Source organism: Echinops telfairi, unplaced genomic scaffold (assembly GCF_000313985.2).
Source record: "Echinops telfairi isolate 266 unplaced genomic scaffold, ASM31398v2 ScPeMD7_7412;HRSCAF=8450, whole genome shotgun sequence".
Taxonomy (NCBI): Eukaryota; Metazoa; Chordata; class Mammalia; order Afrosoricida; family Tenrecidae; genus Echinops; species Echinops telfairi.
The window spans coordinates 6,089,777-6,110,757 of record NW_022111312.1 but is presented as its reverse complement, the minus strand read 5'-3'; the positions used below and the strand labels follow the sequence as shown (position 1 = coordinate 6,110,757).

Sequence of the window (20,981 nt, the reverse complement as noted above, 5' to 3'; positions counted from 1 at the left end):
TGTGGTGGAAAACGAGGTAGTAGTGTGGAAAGGAAAACAATTTATGAAAGCCAAAAGACTACTTATTTTGCTGTGGTTGGCTAGTTTGAACCATGTAGGTAAAGTCCTACTTGCTGCTTTCATCGGATGAGCTGCAGCTCGCTGGAACTTCCATCTGCTGTACGGTGTTTTGTTTCGGGAATGGGGGTGGGGGCAGGTCAATTCTCCCACTGTGAGCTGGGTGTGGGAATTTAGACAGATGTCAGAGGTCTGTCCCTCCTTTCCTTTCAAGCTGGTAAGGACTCCACCATGACTGCCACTCAGGCGCCCCTTGGGTGTCCGAAGTCTGTCATGGAGCTAGGGGGATGTTTTACAAAACAGCAGCAAACATTCATGGCTTTGAGAGGTACCATAAAAAGCTATTCTGAAATTTGGGACGATCCAGCATTACAGTTTAACAGTAGGGGCCTATGAAGAAAGCTGGCTCCTGCTCTCAGACCAAAAGCCATGTCAAGTCTTCGCTGTTGTTAGTGCCAGCCGATCCTTTATGATCAGTGTAGTCTTAGTGTGGTGTTGGATGAGAACAATGTATGCGGTTTCCCCCCACCCCCACCTTCACCTCCAATAAACTTTGTTGCTATCTTTCAAAGTAACAAACATGAGTGGAGGGAGGGTATTGTTGTATACTATGTTTTGTAAAAAAGATTCTAAAGTGAACAAAGAAGTGCTGTAATTGTTATTAACTACCAATTATAAATGCAGCCTATATTTCCTACCAGGCATAATCTGATTACGTTTTTTAAGGGCTCTCCAGAGTCTGTGACCAGATACTTTGCCTTCCTTTTCATAACCTGACCTTCATAAGTGGCCTCACGTTTTTTCAATTGGCCTTTGATTTTCAAGTGTCCCCCACCATGGTGAACCGTGCCCATGTCCACATTGGCAACTTGACAGTGATATTGAGTGCAGCATCGTCAGGCTGGAAAACTCTCCCAGTCAAGACACAGGGAGTCTGAACCTCTTCACTTCCCTGCTTCTTAGCAAGTGAGGCCACCAGGGTGCTATTTTTCATGAATACAAACTATTTTCCATTAACCATACGGTGCCTGAAATGGTACTCTTGTAGCCTGGAAGAATTCATGTCAAATGTAGTGCCAGGGAGCAACTTAGCCTTGAGAGTGAAAGGATTGTAGAAAGGGACCGTTAGTGAGCTTGCCCCTCCTCCCCAGTGAGACAAAATGGTTTCATTGCTTCCCTTTATTGTAACTTAATGTAATAATTAACTTAGAGCATAGGGTGAGTATTCATCGACATGTAATCATTAATTTATTAGTTGTAAGAACTAGTCTTCATTTAAAACCAATTTCTGTAATACTAACTTGCCTGGGCCTTTTTCTTTTGCTACCAGTAGTTTAACTTTGTAGTTTAAAGGGGAGCGATGTGGAATAGTGAACATGCTTGAAGCTCTAGGATATAATTGAATCCAGTCTTGTGGCGTAGATGTTATAACACCAACCTCTTTACAAAAGAGTTGGACGACAGTAGGACTCGTCCAGCAAGAGAACTTCAGTATGCTAGTAAGCAGAGGATTGCATCAGGCTGCCAAAGCAAACTGGCTATTTTTAAGGAAAAGGAAATAATAAAGTAACATTAGCAAAATATTCTCATATGAGGATCTATAGAGTGGAGCAAATTACTTCTGGCAAGAGATTTGGTTAATGACAACTTGGAGAATTTTAAGACAATAAGTTTATAATGCAGAGCACATTTAGATAAAATTATCTAAATGCATTCTGCACTGTGACTCAGTTATCAAAACACTTTTCTACCATGAAAAGAACAGTTTATTAATATTCATAATGCATTTCAAAAGCACATGTAATACTTGAATCCTGAAAACTTAATGTAAGAGGTAAACCAATCTCCCCCATCCGGCCCCCCATTAAAAAAAATATCTAGGATATTTTGAGAGATTGAGGTGGGGAAGATTAGGAATATTAATCTTTCTTCCCTCTTGTGTCATCCCTCTGTTTCTTTCCTTTTTATTATTAACAAATCATTTTATTAGGGGCTCTTACAGCTCTTATAACAACTCATACTTCAGTTGTATCAAATACATTTGTACATATGTTGCCATCATCATTTTCAAAACACTTTCTTTTTGCTTGAGTCCTTGTTATCCTCTTTTTTCCCTCTCTCCCCGCCCCCTCTTGTGTTTCTGAAATGAATTTAAAGGCACCTTTTTACTAGCACTGGAAACCACTGAATCTCATCCGCCTGTTAATGATTAAACTTCTTCCCACTTTAAGAATGGGTGTTACATCAACTGTTCTTGCTCCTCTCATGACAGCACTTTCTAGAAAATGTAGTCTCATGAGCTATGACTAAACCTGCATTCATCCATTCGGTGATTGTCTGTTAAGCATTGTATGCCATCCTCCATGTTTAGGAGCTGGGAATACAGAAGGCAACAGGTCCGGTATGGTGGTTCTTCTCAGAACCTGCGTTATGGAAGGAGAGCAGCCAAAGAGACTGAGCAGTGCCATATTGTGACATGTACCCACGGAGTGGGCAAAACTGTTGGGAAGGTGAAATAAAAACAAATTTCTCTCCCTATGAGATTTGCTTTTTGATTTATTAATGAGACCTCAGAGAATACAGGATTTCAGTCAATGATGGCAATAGATAGACTATGTGGTTTTAGTGTTTTTTTTAAATAATAACTTTACCTCCATTTCTATGGGCTTATCATGGTTAAGAACTTTGCAGGGTATAGACATGTATGAGGGATTACATTACAGTTGAGATTTAAAAAAAAACCAACCTTAATATTGAAATACAAAATGTAGTCTGAGGTGTCCCACAGAATAGCCTCAACTTCACACGTGATTTTGCTTTACATGCAAGAGGGCGCTCTAGTTCCCTGTTAGTGCTTTTGTTCGCTCTGGAGATTCTTGGGGCGTTTGCTTAGGAAAATGAAAACACCCCTTCTTCCCCACCAAGGACTGATTTGATCTTGTTCATCCATACCCCTGACTCTGGCACAGAATAGGTGTGCTCTGTTATTAAACCAAACCCTCTGATAGCCTGAGTGCCAAACTAGAGGTAAATCCTCTTTGTGGGAGGGTAAAAGGGCTTTCTGGAAGGAGGTGACATGAGAAACCTCTATAGAGATGTGGGGAGCAATGTTCAACTTTGAAAGATGGAATTTCAGAGAAAGAAGTAGGAAGTTGTGTGGGGTGGCATGCAGGGCCATAGGGGTAAGGTCAGGCCGCACCGCAGGAAGGAAGGCCTAGACTGCATGGCACAGCTGTTGAGACTTCTTTTCCTTCTAGCCAGTGGGGAGCTGGCAAAAGATTGAGTAGTGAATATTTTTATGAAAATTGTGTAGGGATAGAACTGTTTGACAGCATTTATTGAAGAGACTTGCCTATCAGTTTGTTTATCTTTATTTATTCTCAGCTACTTCCTCTATCAGTCTGGAAGAATACATAGTGTACGGTTTCCAAGGAGAGTCATGCTGTACTATACCCCATGGTTGTCAGGGGGGTGCTCCCCAGGCAGGCTCTCTTCAGAAGGAATGGTTAGACAGAGGGTGTGCCTCGGAATGGATATGCCTTGTTACAATATTGCAGCTTTTCTCTCTTGTTCCTCACCATCTCATGACAGAATTCCAAACTTTATATCCGAACCTCCTTGTAAAATATCAAAAATTTTAGAAGAAATATTTAATATAGTCTAAACTCAAGTAAATATTTATCAAAGACCTACCTACACAGTCATCATGCAAGGTCCAAAATGCTAGATAGTACATGATCTGGTCCACATCAAACTTAAAAGAGGCTGGTGTGCCTTTCTCATAACTACACAGAGTGTTATGGGAGCATTTAGCCTGTTTGGGGACTTTAAAGATGATGCCTGAGTTGAGGTTGAAAATGAGTAGGAGCTACATGAAGAATAGAGGAAGTTTATTCTAAGCAAAAGAATGGTATAAACAAAAACAGACGTTTGGAACCAAGTGGCATATACAGTAAGTGTCCAATCTTGAATCAGAGGGGTTGAATGGAGACTACTGAAGCAGCCCATAGAGGGATTGTAACCAGTGCTCTCTTGGCTGTTTCCTTAGAAAGAAAGAAAAAGGTTTCTGTACAGGAGGGAATAGGTAATATGTTATGCTTAGCTATTCCACACTTACACTATAGAAGGGAGTTCTCTAATATAGTTTTCTTTTTCAAAGATATCAATCTCATGACTCCTAGTATAGAAACATATAAATATGTTATTTAAAACCCTGATGTCTAGGGATGCTGCCAGGTGAAGTGGATGAGTCAATTGCTCTGACTACTGACAAACTGGCTTTGCCATTTACCTAGAGGTTACTTTGAAACAAAATATTTTGATGGTCTTTTTTTCCTGAAAGAAATGGGTCTTTGAAGCTTGGAATAAAGATTGAGGAACATCTGGTGAGGTATTTTGAGACATGTTTGTATGTAGCACAGGTGAAATATAATACAGCACTTACTGAGAAGGGCTTTAGCTTGAATAAGCGTCTCTAGTTCATATTACAAGGAGTTCTGGCAGTGTAGTAGTGGGTTACTCGGTGGGCTGCTAACTGCAAGGTCAGCAGTTCAAATGCATCAGCTGCTCCTTGGAAGAAGATGAGGCTTTCTGCTCCTGTAAAGATTTGTAGTCTCAGAAACCCACAGGGGCAGTTCTTGTCAGTCTTATGAGTTACAACATGAGTGAGTGTTATATAGTATTTTCTAAATGGTTTTCAATGTCTGCTTTTAGTATCTGGCCTTTATCTGTTTTAACTAGATGATTCTGTTCAACTCCCAGATTTTATTTTGTTTTGTTTTTAAAATACAGGTTTTGAGTTTGAATGTATGCCTTTTCTGTATCTAAGGAATCCTGGTGGCACAGTGGGTAAGGGTTGGGCTGCTAACTGGACAGTTTGAACCCACCTGTGGCTCTGCAGGAGAAAGATGAGGCAGTTTGCAGCTTCAGTAACCGTGTACACACAGCCTCAGGAACCCGAGGGAGCAGCTCTTCTCTGCTTCTGAAGGGACACTAGTACTCAGAATTGACTCCAATATTGTTGGTGGGTTTCTGTATCTATCGTGAGGCATAGTTTGCTTCTCCCCTTTCATCTCTTGTGGTTAGGTGCCTGTGAGCTGCTTCCGACTCATAGTGACCCGTAATTGGAATTCATTGTGGCATACACCGTGTCAGTCCATTTTGCAGATGTTTGCCACATTTCTCTTAAGATTTAAGTGTTGTTTTAAATGTCCACTTTTTTCCACGGAAGCCTCTTTCTGATCTATTCCTTTATGAGACAGGCTTTCATCTCCTTGTTTTCTAACTTAATACTTTAGTTCTTTAAGACTTAGAAGAAATTGGAGTTATTTTATATATTCATTTATTATTTGAGTTACTATTCTGTGAGTCATTCTGCTGTTGTGTTACTTGATAGCCTCCGAGTTGATGGAGGGGGAAAGATATGACAGTAGCCCAGCAGGAGTAGCATGGCCAAGAGGAGGGAGGAGAAGTTAATCTTGATGGGAAGTGGGGATGAGTGTGGAAGTCCCTCTGCTGAGAAAAAGGACTCTCAGGTCCTTCTTAGGCTAGTCATGTCATTGTAACACCAGGGATCTTGAAGTTGAAACAGAGGTTTAATAACAAAGTAAGAGTTCACCAGACCTCAGACCTGATTTACTGGATAAAGAGTGGAGAAAGTACAGGTTTGAGTAGGCCTGGAACACTTGGCTAAGTGCAGCGCCCTAAAGAAAAGGACCAAGGAACCAACTTGAATGTCACCGAGTGACGAGTGACATGGCGGAGGTCTTAGTTCTGTGTACTTTTTTGAATTGAAGCAGGGAACAGACTGGTTTAAATAGTGTGCTGTGTAACCTTTTTAGTGATTGACTATATACTGCAAGGGTGAAGCCAGCTTTGATTGAAGGTAGAAAGTCCGGGGTCTCCAGTAGACACTATGCCAAGAAGTGGGGGAGACCTGGGTTCTTCCTTTTTTTCTCTGAAGGAGTTGTGTAGCTCTGGGCATGGTCTGGCCAAACCTGAATGTTTAAAAAAAAAAAAAAAAAGTTTGTCTGCCTGATCATCTCTAAAAGCCCCTTAACAATTTTCAAGTGATGTATATTTACAAACCAAGGGAGTTGAGTGATTGAAGGTGTAGGTATGAGTGGTAGATGGGTGAAAAGAAGCCAGAACAGGTATGAAACCTTCAAGAAGATTTATTTCTCAATTCTAGGAAGTATGCCGTCACTGTAGGATTTTCCATATCTGTAATTGTATGTTAACAACTCCTATTTTCAGTGTTCAAAGCTGATCTTTGTTTACTTATCTAGAGTGTAACTTGGTAGGGATGAAAATGAATACCCTTATTTATAAATGGACTATTTAATAGAAAGAGTATTAAATTTCGAGTGTAATTCTGGTTATTTCTGGAAAAATGGCTTTGCACAAGCCAGACTATCTCTTGTTTTGTACTCTAATATAAAGGGGCTTGGCTTTGAATCAAATTACCTGAATTTTAATGAGCCCCCCCAGTTTCATAGTGGGTTATGCCTTGGGCTGTAAATGCAAGGTCAAAACCAGCACTTACTCTATGAGAGAAAGATGAAACTTTCTACCTTGCAAAGAGTTAGTCTCAGAAACCCACCGCCGCAGCGGCTCTGCCCTGACCTATAGATAGGCTTTTGCTTTGAGTTGGAGAGACCTCAATTTGACTCTCTTAAGCAGATTTCTACATCAGAGAAGTGGGATCGTTGTCATACATCTATATTTATCGAGTCGCCTTTTAGATGATCCCTTATATAGATAGGGAGTAAGTAGCACATGGGTGGCCCCCCTGCCTCATTTGTAGCCTTTGAACATTCTGAGAAGATAACACAGGATTCCTGTCTTAGAGTAGTCTTTCTCCCCAGTTTTCAACTGTGACATATGAAGCTATTGATGACTTGTGGATCACAGTCAATATGTTGGATCACAGATTCTCCATCAGAGGTGATCCCGGCAGGCGGTGATGGAGAGCCAGTTCTGAGGAGAGGAAGAATGCCTGTAGTGTTCTCCTCTAGTTGGGCCAGTAAGCACAGCCCCTGCACGTGTGTCCACCCCCACCCCCGGGATGGGAGGCAGGGCCGCTTCAGACCATACCACTACCACCATGGCTTTTCTTGTGATATAGGGCCCTAGGCTCACAAAGGAACAGACTGTTATGAATTCTCTCTCTCTCTCCCTGCCTCAGCCTTGAGCCCCACCCCTCCTACAAAAGTAACCAATATTACTTGGTTTTTAAAGTGCATTCCTCCAGAGAAATTTTATGCCAATGTAATCAAATTGTTTGTGTGTATTTTCTCCCCTGCTTCCCCATTTTAATGCAAAAGGGGCATATTATACAGTTTTATATCTTGCTTTCCCCCTCTCATAACAGTTTATGGTAGAGGTTTTTCAGAACCAGTATGGAAAAGACAGGACCATTTTTCTTTTAAGTGGTTGTATAGGCCTCTATGGTCCTCTCCCCTGTTTCCAGTGCTATCGCCAAGAACTTTGTATATAGCCTTTTATTTTTAACATGCATTTGTTTTTGTGGGGGATAAATTTTTAGAAGTGGTATTGCTAGATGAAAAGGAGAATGTTACACTCTGAAGTCAGTATTGTCATCCTGTTTGCTTGTTTCACATAATCATAGGAAAAAATAGAACTTCATTGCTGGAAAGAGATTTACAGAATGCCACACCCCATGGTTCTCAATATGAGAGCAGTTTTTGAGCCTGGAGTGGCTACTACATTATCTGGGAACTTGCTAGAATGCACATTTGAGGAGCCCTCCCCAGACCAGAGTCTCTGTGGGGCTGAGCTGCTTGGGTAAACAGCTGACTTTTATGTGCAGGAGGGTGACACTTCTTGCCCCCAATTCAATCACTTGATGACCTGTTGTATTTCCATTTTAACTTGCTCATTGCTTTATCTTGTATGAACTGTCTTCACAGTTTGTTTTTTAGCATTACTAATGTTAAAAAAAGAAACTAGATCATTAATTTAGTTACAACCCTGTGTACTTGTCTAATAGGAGGACCCTTTTCTGTTCCAAACTTACTATTATTTAAATAGGGAAAATTCTAGGGACCACTGTTTTGAAATTTCCATAACCATCTCTTAGATTCCGCTGGCTTTATGGATCCACACCTCCCATGGGCTCCCGTGTGAAATCTCTCTGGGCTTTTCCATCGTCTCAGAGGTGATTTCAGCCTCCCTGCTCAGACTCTTCCGACCCCTTCACTCCATGAATTCCATGAAAAGCATTTCCAAATTACATCTGGCTTCAATCACATTTATTCTGTACTTCATCCTGCTTTTTTACTTTTGTTCTTAGCCTTATTTTCCCTTGTTCTAATTGTAGAGCATTTGGATCCTTCACATTAGAGAAATCGCTACACCTTAGCCTCCCTGTGGCATTTGTTTTCCTTTATATCCCTGCAGTTCTGCTTAGACCTGTGTTTTTATAACCCTCCTCTTGCTAGCATGCTAGGGAGCTTCCAAAAGTTGGTAGGAAAATTCCATTATTTTTCAATTCCACTTTCCACCACATTTTGAAGCCCCCTTGTATATATTCCTTAAGGACAAAGACCATGTTTTATTCAGCGTCACTTCAGGCTCCCTGCACCGTTCTTTGCACTTAGTAGTTGATGGATGGATGGTGGCTGCATTTGTTTTCATGCACAGTTGGGAATCTGCAGAGTAGAGAACATATTCTGTGGCTACATTCTACATCTGTAACCCCAACCAGTTATCCTATAAATAGGCAATTGACTACAGTGGAGGCTGTGATGAATTAGGATGAATATAAACAGGAAAATTAGCCAATCTACCTTCAGTAGTCCAGTATTTTGGTCCTATTGTATGTTAGGCATTATGTTGTATATTGATGATGATAGGTGTCTAGGGTTATTTTTATAAAGGACAGCATGTTTTACCGCTAGTGTTATTTTATTGCCTGTATTATGTTTATGTGCATATTTTCCTCCTTATGACCTTGAAATGTCAAAGTCTGATACCAAGTGGAATGAAGATTTTTTTTTAATTTATAAATTTCTGCTCATTATTTTGAGCTTATTTTGTTATATACTGAATAACCCAAACAAGACTTGATGTTTTCTATTGATGAAAGTCCACATTCTAGTAAAATAGTTGTCTTGGATCATCTCAGTGTACAGTCAAGTCTTGCTTAACATCAATGATATATTTTGTGAAATAGGATGTTACAAGGTATGGACATTGTATAATGCCATATTAAATATGCATATTATGAACAAATTCCATTTCTAAATGTTAAACCTGTGTGGGCTTGACACTTGACCTCCTTAGACTTTGCTGGGAGCAAAGAGAACCAAACTCAACATCAGCCCAATGATTCCTATGAACTGGAGGGAGGTCAGACCTGTCTGGGCCTGCTGTAGCTTTCATTATCATTATTCAATATCATTATTCAACCATTCTTCCCATGGCAATTTTCTGCTGGTTTTTGTAGTTCATTGCAGTGGCCACACAGAACTCTACAGACCATATTCATGATTATGGGATTTGTAAATGAAGATAATGGGTTATAATTCAGGGCCAGAAATAAACATATGCCAGTATACTCGAGTATAAGCCGGCCCAAATATCAGCCAAGGCACCTAATTTTACCACAAAAACCGCATAAAAGATGTGCTGGAAAAGCTTGGCGTATATACAGTGTTTTAATAAAAACATACAATTCTTGGATTAGGATTGTCTCCTCTTGGCTTCTACCCTGTTTGGGCAATGCTCTAAAGCTCTTTTGCGCTACAAGTAACATGCCCCAAAGGCACTGCAATCATTCCCCAGTGGCCTTGCCCCAAAGGCTCTCAGTTTAGCTGTAGCTCCTTGGGTTGGCAAATTTAGCTCTTCTCATGGAGTTACTGGAGAGGCAGCTCACTCTTACCAGCAAGTCTTTTGACTGAAAGCTCCACTGTCTTATATTGGGGGTCAGGAAGCCCATCCTATGCCTTGTACTTGCTTCTGCCCCCTCAACTGCTGCCACTTTTATCCTGCTTCTCTGGTATCACATTTTTCTGTCTCCTGATCCTAATTCAGAGATTACTCAGGTAGGGATCTTGAGGGTCCGAAGGATGTGCTCCACTCCTGCCTCTTCTTTCTTGATGGCAGTGAGATTCCCCCTTTTCTGCTTATTAGGGGGTCTGTTTTAAACCTAGCAGAATGGCAAAGCTGACCAGTCCTCACGTTAGAATTCTGTATACCTTATTTGCATGGCTCTATCCCACTTGGTTGCCATGCATCTTATTGACATTACAAGTAAGTTGTCCAGTTCCTTGATGGGCCACAAATACCTCACATTTACATAGTCCTACCCATTCATTTGGTAGGAATCACAAAGACTGTGGCCAGCTACATGAAGTAATTAACTGTACTGGGCTGTCTTTAAGTCAAGTTGTACATAAATTGGAACAATAGGTGCAGTTTATAGCTAATGTGAGTCAAGTGTTTGTCTTAGAATGCAGTTTGGTTTATAGTTGTTGTATGTAGTTTACCTGGTTGTGCATTAAAAAAAAAAAAAAGCACTTCCAGGTACTCTCAAACATCTTTAGTCTAATCATAATCATAATGCTAACAATAGTAAAATATACATGCTACAAAGGTAGTGGTCATTTGTTATTTGTAGTCATTGTATATACCTATCATTTTCCATGTGATAGGCATTGCACGGGTTCGGGCCATGAACTTGGTGCATATAGTCAGAAGACACTGCCAGAATAGACATGCAGTGCAAGGCTGCACTTGTCAAAGCAGAGCATATGCTTCACCGTGTGTGATAAAGTGAAAGCTATTTTTGTTTACCATAAAGCATTATGATTTCATATTTTACATAGAATTTCATTCTCTGGAGTAGTAATTCAAATATATTTTAGAGATTTTTTAAAAAGAGCAACATCTTGGGATGATTGGTAAAGTAGTCTCCTTGTGGTGTTTAGTAATCTTGCTTCCCAGTATAATCAGGCAGTGTGTAGAAAGCAAGATGTGTTAGGAAGACCAAAGACAACAGCTTTCAAAGTATGTGCCACTGTGATAATTTTGGATTTTTTTCCTCCCAGACTCTTCATTTTTATAATTGTTTCAGTTCTCTGGAAAACAGATCAGTAGAGTACTTTAATAAAAACTTGTCATCAGATGTATGTTGTAAACTTTAAGAACACTAGATTACCAGCTTAATTTTAAAGACCCTTGTTACCTTTGAATGGGAATTTAAGTATAACAAGTTTATAAGTGTTAATTTTAGATACACAGTTTCAACACAGTTTCACTTTACGGTCATGAGGCAAACCTGACGACTTTGATGTCACTCTGTATCAAGCATACGCATAACTTGTTTGTCCTTGTCCGGAGACTCAGTTAAAGAGCCAGTTTATGGGTGGTTTTCCTGTTTGATTTATAAGCCACTTTGGTGTTTTGTTTTTGTTTTTTAGCGTTTAAAAGCTTTTCTCATTCTTTTGACTTGACAGACAAATGGGTCTTTCCCAGGTGCCTAGTCACTGCTAAGGCAGAAAAGTTACTAGTTTGTAACCGGCGCAGGAGATAGAGAATTTGTGCAAATGGAGCAGGAATCACAGCTGCCTTCCAAAGTTCTGAATGCAGCATAACTAATTCTAGACATTTATCTCGCAGCTTTAGCTTAATCTCAACAAGTTATCATTCTGTGTGTCTGCACTCCACTAGAGGTTTATGGCATTAATATTCTCAGAGGTTGGACCTGCTGATGGAAATTGTGAAGCTGTGTTTGCTGTTGATCGTCCCTGCCTCTACCCAGCTGCAGATCTGAGTGTCCATTTTTTCTTTGCAGTGAGCATTTGTCCTGTGCTTTCACCTTCTTTCTTCATGGGGAAAGTAATGTATGCACAAGTGTGGAGATTGCTCAACACCAGCCCATTTACCTGATCAACGAGGAGCACATCCACATGGCCCAGTCTTCACCTGCACCGTTTCAAGGTAAATCCCTGACCAAGTCCCTCCACCTGCCACCCCCCCAAGTCGACATCTACAGATGGAACATTAGTGGAAATGGACATTTAAAAGCGAAACACAAAAGGCAATTTCTGAAAGGGAAGGAAAGACTGTTATTTCACAAGTTTAGTGATAACGGCTCGCCAGTTGTTCGCTGATATTTGTTACATACAAAGCATGATCTTATGTGAAATAGTATTGAGGAATTAAATGAGAATTAACTTCAGAACACAAGATCTATCAGTCTCTGCAACATCTAATTCAGTAGGAAATTAACAAATTAAAACACCCCCCCCCCATTTTTAATAACATCAGCACAGTTCAGAAATGTAAGGATGCACTCTACTTACAAAACATTAATTGTCAGTTGAGCATTAGAAATTTCAACCAAAATCAAATTTCTAGAGTTGTATGTAGTATGCAGGGTTACTGGGAGGTCAGAATCAGCGCTGTGGCCATGGCTTTGGTTTATTGGGCCCTGGTGGCACTGTGGGGTGAGCATTGGGCATTGGCAAGGCCAGCAGTTCACACCATTCCATGAAAAGGAGGGGGAGGTCGTGTGCTCCTCATGAGGAGCCCTGTCTGTGCCCAGCGTCACTATGAGTCAGCACCAACTCAGTCACTGTGGCCTTGATTTGATTTGGGTTTTAGATACAGTGTCTAGTGTCTTCACTGATGTGGATCTCTTTAGTATTTGTTTCCTTTATAGACGACATTGCTTGTAATTTAGACTGTTTATATTTTAACAATCTCAGCCCTAGTAACCATTTAGATGTTACCAAAATTTCCTCATGTCCTCTTATCCAATTATGCATTCTAAATTCATACTTATGTCTTTGGGAATCATAATTTTCCATAAACAATTGTTTTTAAATGTTAAAATATGGAAAATCCTTTTTGGTTGAAATAGTCTATCAGATGGGATGTACTTTTGAAAACGATATTTTAACAAATGTGGTAAAGTATTTATATTACTCTGACAGCCTGCCATATGAATGTTTAGCCTTTATATTAAAATGGTTGCCCTAAAGACAAGTGGTTTATAAGGTAAGAAAAGAACATAGAGCTGTCATCAAACTGTTTCTTGATTTTTAGCCAGACACCCTTCCTTTTGTAATACATTTTGAGCGGTGTACTTGACCCTTCTGTAAGCTGGGGTGTTTGATGGATGAACTATAAAATCCAGAACACCTAATCCCCAAGCTGTTTTCAAGTTGTACCTTATACACAGACGATTCTCAGAATTCTGTAAGCACTACATTTGAGTATAAATGTGAAGAGGACTATCTGACTTCATCTGAACATTAGCATGTGAAATTGAAAGCATCATTTATGGGAGTAACCAGGGGTGCTGCCCTTCAGGAGGGAAGGAAATTGAACTGGCTTCTGTATTGAGGAAGATGATATCAGGCAGACCAGGTTTCTCTAGGCTCCTTATTTTTAAAACTTACTGCTTTGACACTAATACCTTGTACTATAGAACACTTTTGGGGGGACATTACCCTGCTTATTGGCCCTGATTGGTGTGGAGGAGATGGCTACTTCGGGTAGGTGCTGGCCCATAGATAATTAAAGGTGACATAGCTATCCAAATGGCTGTGGGCATTTCCCACAGAAGTGTGGATGCAGGAAGATTGCCCCTGCCAAGTGGTGTTGGTTGGAGGCAGTGTTTTCATCTCATTTGGGTCATTGAGGAGCAGCAGAAAAAAGGGCACCAAGAAAGAAGTGCAGTGGATACTACTACCTCTCCCCGGGTGGATGGGCTACACCACCCTGCAGGTTAACACAAAATGCTGTCATAGTACCAATAAAAAGGGCCTCTTGAGTGACTTAAGTAGCCCCGGTGGTATCCTGGGCTACTCATTGAGCCGCTAACCACAGAGCCAGTGGTATCAGTCCCCAGCTGCTCTGCAAGAGAAAGTTGAGGCTGTCTATTAGCTATGAAGATTTAGACTCAGAAACCAACTGGGGCAGTTCTGCCTGCCCTCTAGGGCCGCCGTGAGTCAGTCTCACCTTGATGACAGTGAGTTGGAGAGCACTCCATGACTGTTGAGGTGTTCTTTTAAAAATCGCAATTAAGTAAAAGTGACCTCTGCCCCCAGAAAAGTATTATTTGAAAGGTTGAAATACTAAGCCTGAGGCTAAGTGCTGGCTGGGTTATTCATAGTACCATGCTAACTATATTTTTGTGTTTAGCTCAGTGAAAATGACATCAAGGTCACACATTGAAAGAGGAAGACAGGAGGACTCTGGGAGTGGAGATACATTTTACTTTGTTTTATCAACAGCTCTCTAAAACGGAAATAACTGTGAGGCTTCTAGCTTAGCACAGGAAGACATTCCTGTTAATGGCAGTGTTGCACTATTTGTTATTCTCTGAATACCACAGATCTTTTGGCAACCTCAAGAACCACAGGAAGGATGGTCAAGTTCTAGGCAGGTTTGAGAGTGTTGGTATGAATGGCTTTCTTATTTTTCTATGAAAGATTCAGGGTTCCCGTTGTGTTCGCTTTTATGAAACACACTTATGCTTTAATGTGCAAATAGGGTACCTACAGCATGTTGATAGAGCTGCCTCATACTTTGGTAAACCAAAAGCAAACCCATTGCCAACAAGTTGATTCTGAGTCATAGGACTCTATAGGACAGAGTCAGACAGCCCCAGAGGCTTTCAAAGGCTGTAAGTCTTTGCAGAAGGACACTGCCACATTTTTCTCCTATGTTGCAGCTGATGGGTTCGAACTGCTGAACTTTTGGTTGGTGCTAGTGCTTGTAACCATGCCCATTAAGACATCTACTTAATCTCAGAGAGAGAGAGAGAATGAGAATGGAAGGCATACTATACTTAGTAACTTTTTAAAATCACATTTTAAAAAGGACTAAGAAATAAAGAGTTGTGTTCGAGGGGGCTTCAAAAAGTTGGTGGAAAAATGGAATAAAGAGAGGATGGGATTTTCCAGGAACATTTTGAAAGCCCCCTGGCACATGAAGTAATGCTGTGCTTTACCCTAAAAGGACCACCAATGTAGTGTTAAACTTCAGCGGGAATGATATCTGATCTGTAACTTCACGTTTCTCATTCCCCCAACCCTGTAGTCCTGGTCAGTCCTTACGGCTTAAATGGCACGCTAACAGGCCAAGCTTACAAGATGTCCGATCCAGCCACCCGTAAGTTGATCGAGGAATGGCAGTATTTCTACCCAATGGTGCTGAAAAAGAAAGAAGAACTGAAGGAGGAAGAGGAGTTGGGCTATGATGATGATTTCCCTGTGGCAGTCGAAGTAATTGTTGGTAAGAGGAAAATATTTTGCCTGAAGAACTTTTTCGATCATCTCGATCTGTCTTAATTTAAAAAGATAATCATTTAGATTCATCAGAAACAAGCTGTATCATTTCGCCATCTTTTTTTATTCTCTTGACATAGTAGAATATGTGGAGGACTTGCCTTGCCTGAAGCACCAGCGGTCCCTGTATTCCAAATGCTATTACTGTGTTGGAGCACAGACTTAACCCTTCACCTGCACTGAAGGAAAGAAGCGCAGGCCCTTTGGGCGGGTGCTCCGAGAACACCTCTTTTTTTTAACCATTGACCTTTAATGTTGTCCACCAGATTCAGGTTCCTCGGCAGTCTTGGATATGAACGCAGTTCTCAGGCTGGCTTCTCTCTATTCTAGGTGGCGTTCGGATGGTTTATCCTTCGGCTTTTGTTTTGATCTCTCAGAACGACATCCCAGTTCCTCAAAGCGTTGCCAATGCTGGAGGCCATATTACCGCGGGGCAGCAAGGACTGGGGAGTGTAAAAGACCCAAGTAATGGTGGGATGCCCCTTACCCCTCCCACCTCTCCAGAACAGGTTCTCCTAGGTGAGTACACTCTCAAGACAGATGGGGAGGAAGAGGACCCGGGACACCGTGGCCTTCCTCTGTTTATTATGGACAGATGAGGACATCCACTTTGAGAAAGTTCTAGTGGAAGATAATGGAGGGTAGAATTTATGAGGGATTTTATAAAACCGAAGAGGAGATTTTTAAATAGCATTATGCGCTTCAGAATGTTAATGATGTCCATGTCCCACAACACTTCAGTGCTTTCTCTTCAAGCTCTGCATACACGCCACCCATTTGGTACACAGTGGCCTCCGTCTTTGCCCAAATGGCCACTGCCAGCTTGGGGCAGTCTAGGGTAAGTCTTGCCTGGTTACAGCAGAGGGTTAGCGGGGAGGTGCTGTGCCTTGTCAGTAATCTATCTGCATTAGTAGTGACTGCTAACTACTTGTGAAAATGTTCACAGCATGGATGGATAGTCTTCCTTCATGTAAGAACTCAGAAATGTGTTCCCCGGGGGAGCAGTTTATTGTTTTTTTTGTTGAGTGCTGTATTTCCTATATGGCTTTTTGTTGTTTGTGGTGGTAGTGGTGGAACTCAATTTGTTTGGGGCTCTGGTCACTATAAATACAAGGATCATCATCACACTCGGATTCAAATGAGATCATTCAATGGGCACATTCACAGTGGGCATGGCTATTGCTTACCCTTGAGGACAAATGGTCAGCGTGAGCCACACATGGGTGTTTGTGTAAGGATTCCATAAGAGTGTTTCAGTGTCTGTAGCGGGGTGCTTGCCCTTGCAGGGGCGATTCACTAATGGCGGGGCTAGAGAACATGCCGGGGAAGAGCATGGGCTCTGTGAATGGACACGCCTAGTTTTTAAACATGGATTACTGGTGGAGAAACCTGATTCACTTCACAGATGTGGTCTGAACCTCAGTTTCTGTTTTTGATAGCTACTACATACTTTATATAGGGGCTTTTACACATATGAGGTACTGTAATTGAAAATACTTTGTAAGTAGTGAAACTGTGTGCAAATGGTAGTTCCGGAAATTCAGGACAATACTTAGAACTCCAGTCGGGGCACACATTATTAAGTCATTGGAAAGGAATTACTCAGCTATGTGTGAGAGAGGGAGAAAATGACAAAACGTAGTTTCTGGTTTTAACAAGGTGACTGGCTACCTGCTGCGATGGTAAGGAACAAAGTACATACAGCACTGTACAGTGGAGCAGAGAATTGGAGTGGTCCCTTGTGAGAGAATTTGCCACAAGCTAATTTTTATTCCAGTTCATTTAAACTGCGGGGAAGAGGGGTGCAAACCCCCACACTTTTATAGATAGGTTTTTGTTTTTTCGTTGAACATTTTTTGGTTTGGATGACAAGTGACAGAGCAGTTAGTTTTCCATCCAGCGTGGCATTACGTGCCGTCCCCTCAGTGTCATGGTCCTCTTCCCACGCCTCCTGGGCCCTGTGCACCTTCTTCTTTCTTCTCTGGCTCCTCCTGTCCTTTTGGTCACGGTGGATTGTTTTGACGTGAGTGCCCCATCCAGGTGTTACTGTCCCTTCTGAAGGCCTGGCTAGGGTTTGACTGAAAGGTGATGATCCTGAGGGTGGCTCTAGCTGCAGGTCCGAAGCTTAGCCTTGGGTTCCACAAGTCTCTTATCAGACGGGGCTTTTTTTTTTTTTAGTGATTTTGAACTTGGTTCTACATTTTTCTCCCATTCTGCCCAGGCCCTTCTGTTGAGATCCCAGCCAGAACAGCAGTTGGTGGTAGGAGCCAGCCTAGGCTAGTGGAGGCTATGACTCACAGGGGCCCTTGACCCTTTGGACTAAGCTGTTACAGTGTCTTATAGTAATCATTGCCAAGAAGAGAAGATATATTCATACAAAGGTTAGGAATATCTGTATTGGTTTTTAAATGTTTCAGCCACATTTTATGTGAAGGTTTGGATGGTTAATAGTTGTATTAAAGTTTGACGTTGTTATCCCTTTATTTTGGTGGTATTCAGTGAAATGTGTGTGTAGTTTAACCAGGGCCTGCTGGGTTCCTGGTGCCTTGCTCTAGGGGCTGAGCTCCGAGCAGGCCCAAGTTGCTGTAAAGTGCACAATGTAAGGAATATGATGTTTTGTTTATAGTGGTTTCGGTGTGGATTTCATAACCACACACCTGCAAATCCTTTCATGTTAACACTATGCATAGTCTGTGCTAGGCCCTGGATTGCCACCGCCGCCGCGCGCTCCACCCCCCACCCCCAATCCCATCTCAGTCCTAAATAAAAGTTGTTGGTATCTTTGTAGTGAAGTTAATTTACTCCAGTTTTCACATCATCGTATGTGGGATTAGAGCCTAAGGGCCCTTGGTGTTGTATCCAAGAGAATCACCCACCCCCACCCACCCACAGCCAAGCTTTCCTAGTTGAAGGGACAGGGACACGGTGGGTTTGTTTGCCCTCTCAAATGGCTGACCGTTTCTGAGATGTTCAAGGAAGACAAGCTAGTTTTGGAGAAATCATTCGTGCCTTAGCTGGTTAGATGATGCACTAGCGAGTGTCTCCGGTTTGTAGAGATAAAGTTGCAACATTCAGCATGCATTGAACCACCTGACTACCCCTACTCACCATTCACTGCCAGGGAGTCAGTTCTGACTCATAGCGACAGGAGTAGAACTGCCCCTGTGGCTTTCCACGACTGTAACCCTTTATGGGAGCAGCAAAACTGCAGTTAGCGGCCCCAGTGCATCATCTGCTTCACCTCCAGTGCACATACCTGACTCCGAGCTTTCTTAAATTCCATGTAAGGAATTCACCACCTGGTGGGTGGTGGGTTGCATGTTGGGTTGCTGACTGCAAGGTCAGCCATTCAAAACCACCAGCTGCTCCCCGAGTGACAGATAAAGACTCTCTAGTCCCATACAAAGTGAGGGTCTCTGCAACCCACAGGGCAGTTCTGTGCGGTGCTGGAGGGTGGTTTTGATTCTGAATGGACGTGATGACAGTGAGGTTTTTGTTCTTATGTAAGGTACCACCTTCTTTTAGTTACAGCATTAAGTCCTATAAAAGCATTAGCCCAGCTTTAATCAGGAAAATCTCTTTGCCTTGCCCTCCCCAGACCCTCCCCTTTTCCCCCAGTCATAAGTGATTCCCTTATGATGCCATGGACATTTGATCTCTTTAGTCGTATTGTAGGCTTATTTGAAGAAAGTCTGTTACCTATTTCTGTTTCTTCATATTGCTAGTTTCGTAGTAGGCCTTTAAAAATCATCTGTAAAATGGAAATTATTTTATACCATGACCCAAGTCAGGAAACTTGGAAAAATGAACAGTAGCACTAAAAGACCCAAATACCCATTTTTTTTCATTGACCTCGTGTGTGATGTAATAGTACTTTATTGTGGAACAGGATACTTCAGGTCCTTCAAACATAAGCATTTAGAGTGTTTCTTCCACTGACACCAAGAATGTTTCATTTTTGGCTCAGCATTGCTTCTTTCTGCCTCACATGGGAGTGGATGTTTTCCACAGTGCTTTCAATTGATTATTTCTGTAAGAATGCTTTGCGTAATGGCTCTACTGAGAATAAACCAACAATACTTTTATTAAATCAAATAGATGAAATTAATGGAGTGAATTTATTATTGGAAACGGACTGTAGTATTTATTTTCTACACGAGAGAAGTAGGGAACATTCATAAAATCATGCAGAGACAGTATCACCAGTGGTGATCATAGTGGGTAGAGGGGAAGGGGGCGGATTGCATACCAACGAGATTTGGAAAAACGAGAGCGAGTTAGCAAAGAGAAACCAGTGAATTCATAGCCGCCTGATAGAAAATGTCAAGACAACCTCTTTCGGTGTTTCAGTACTACGCTTTCAAAAATAGTGTCAGGCATAAGGACAAACAGTTCCGCACGCATAGTTGAAATTTGACCTTGTTAAAAGCTTTGTGCCTTTAACTCCTTTCTCCTACCCAGGGCACTGTGTGCAGTTATACAACCTCTTGACTGCACGGGCACACAGCCCCCTCTACTGTTCTGTCTGGAAGCATGTCCCTGTGCTGGGATTGAGAAACCCTGTTTCCAGCTTTCATATTGTGTGGTGGAAGCCCTGCTGGTGGGCTGGATCCATGCTTATGCTGGCGCACTGTCTCTGCCCCATGGGCTGTCTGTGTGCAGGAATGGTGTTCCTGGGACTGTGGGAGCTGCTGCTTTAGGAAAGAGCAGAGCCATGACGGAAATGGCACACATAGTTAAGAGGTGGCGTTGGGGCTGGGGCAAAGCTATATAAATACATGATGGCAAATAAAATGTATATTTGTTAACGCCAGTCATCTACATGCTAGCAGACATGTTCAGAAAAATTCTGACTTTCCACATTGTCTTTCCCCCCTTCCCAGGTGAGAGTGGAGGTACGCAGAGTGCTGTCAATCACCTAGGTTCCCAAGAAGGGGGAATGATAACTATGCACAGTCCAAAGAGATCGGGGAAGATTCCTCCAAAACTCCACAATCATATGGTCCGTCGGGTCTGGAAGGAATGCACCCTCAGCAGAACCCAGTCCAAGTATGTCTTCCGGGGTTGTGTCTGTGTCACGGTATAGTAAGCATCCCATTGATCACAGCATGAGATGCTTTCAACAAGTTGTGTCCATCACTGTGTGACCAAACCGGAGGGGTCATTGGATTGGCATTTCATCTTTTCAGAATGTGGCAGAATAAAATTCACAACAGGTATTTATCGTACCTGATTTGGTTATTTAGGACATAGTTGAAGTTCTGGCTCATTTGAAGATTGGCATGATGTTTACCTGACGTTCTTTAGCACACATGGTTCAGAAATACACCGTGTCAGGGACAGTAATCAGTGGGCTTGGTTTTCCTATGGATAACCAACTTTGAGTATTCCCACCGACCAAAGGAGACACCATTCTTCACCATGTTTTCTTTTATATGTTGTCTTGACCATCTGGATCGAGCTGGTGACCAACTGACTATTCTGCAGGGCGGGGGTAGGGGTGGGGTGGGGGGGCGGGGGGTGGATGGTATATATAATAGCTACTGTGCTTCTGATTGTTGATTGTAACTTCATTCTTCTACTCACTAACCTACTTTACAT

The 20,981-nt window shown here is 41.9% G+C and overlaps 1 protein-coding gene across 1 annotated transcript in view; it reads left to right on the top strand.

Moving 5' to 3' along the window:
* Positions 1 to 20,981, top strand: part of MED13L (mediator complex subunit 13L) — a 229,361-nt gene that overhangs the window by 161,010 nt on the left and 47,370 nt on the right. The window contains exons 5-8 of the mRNA XM_045296704.1: positions 11,876 to 12,021; positions 15,133 to 15,327; positions 15,711 to 15,899; positions 20,264 to 20,429. Of these exons, the coding sequence (XP_045152639.1) occupies positions 11,876 to 12,021; positions 15,133 to 15,327; positions 15,711 to 15,899; positions 20,264 to 20,429 (696 nt within the window). The remainder of the gene's footprint in view (positions 1 to 11,875; positions 12,022 to 15,132; positions 15,328 to 15,710; positions 15,900 to 20,263; positions 20,430 to 20,981) is intronic.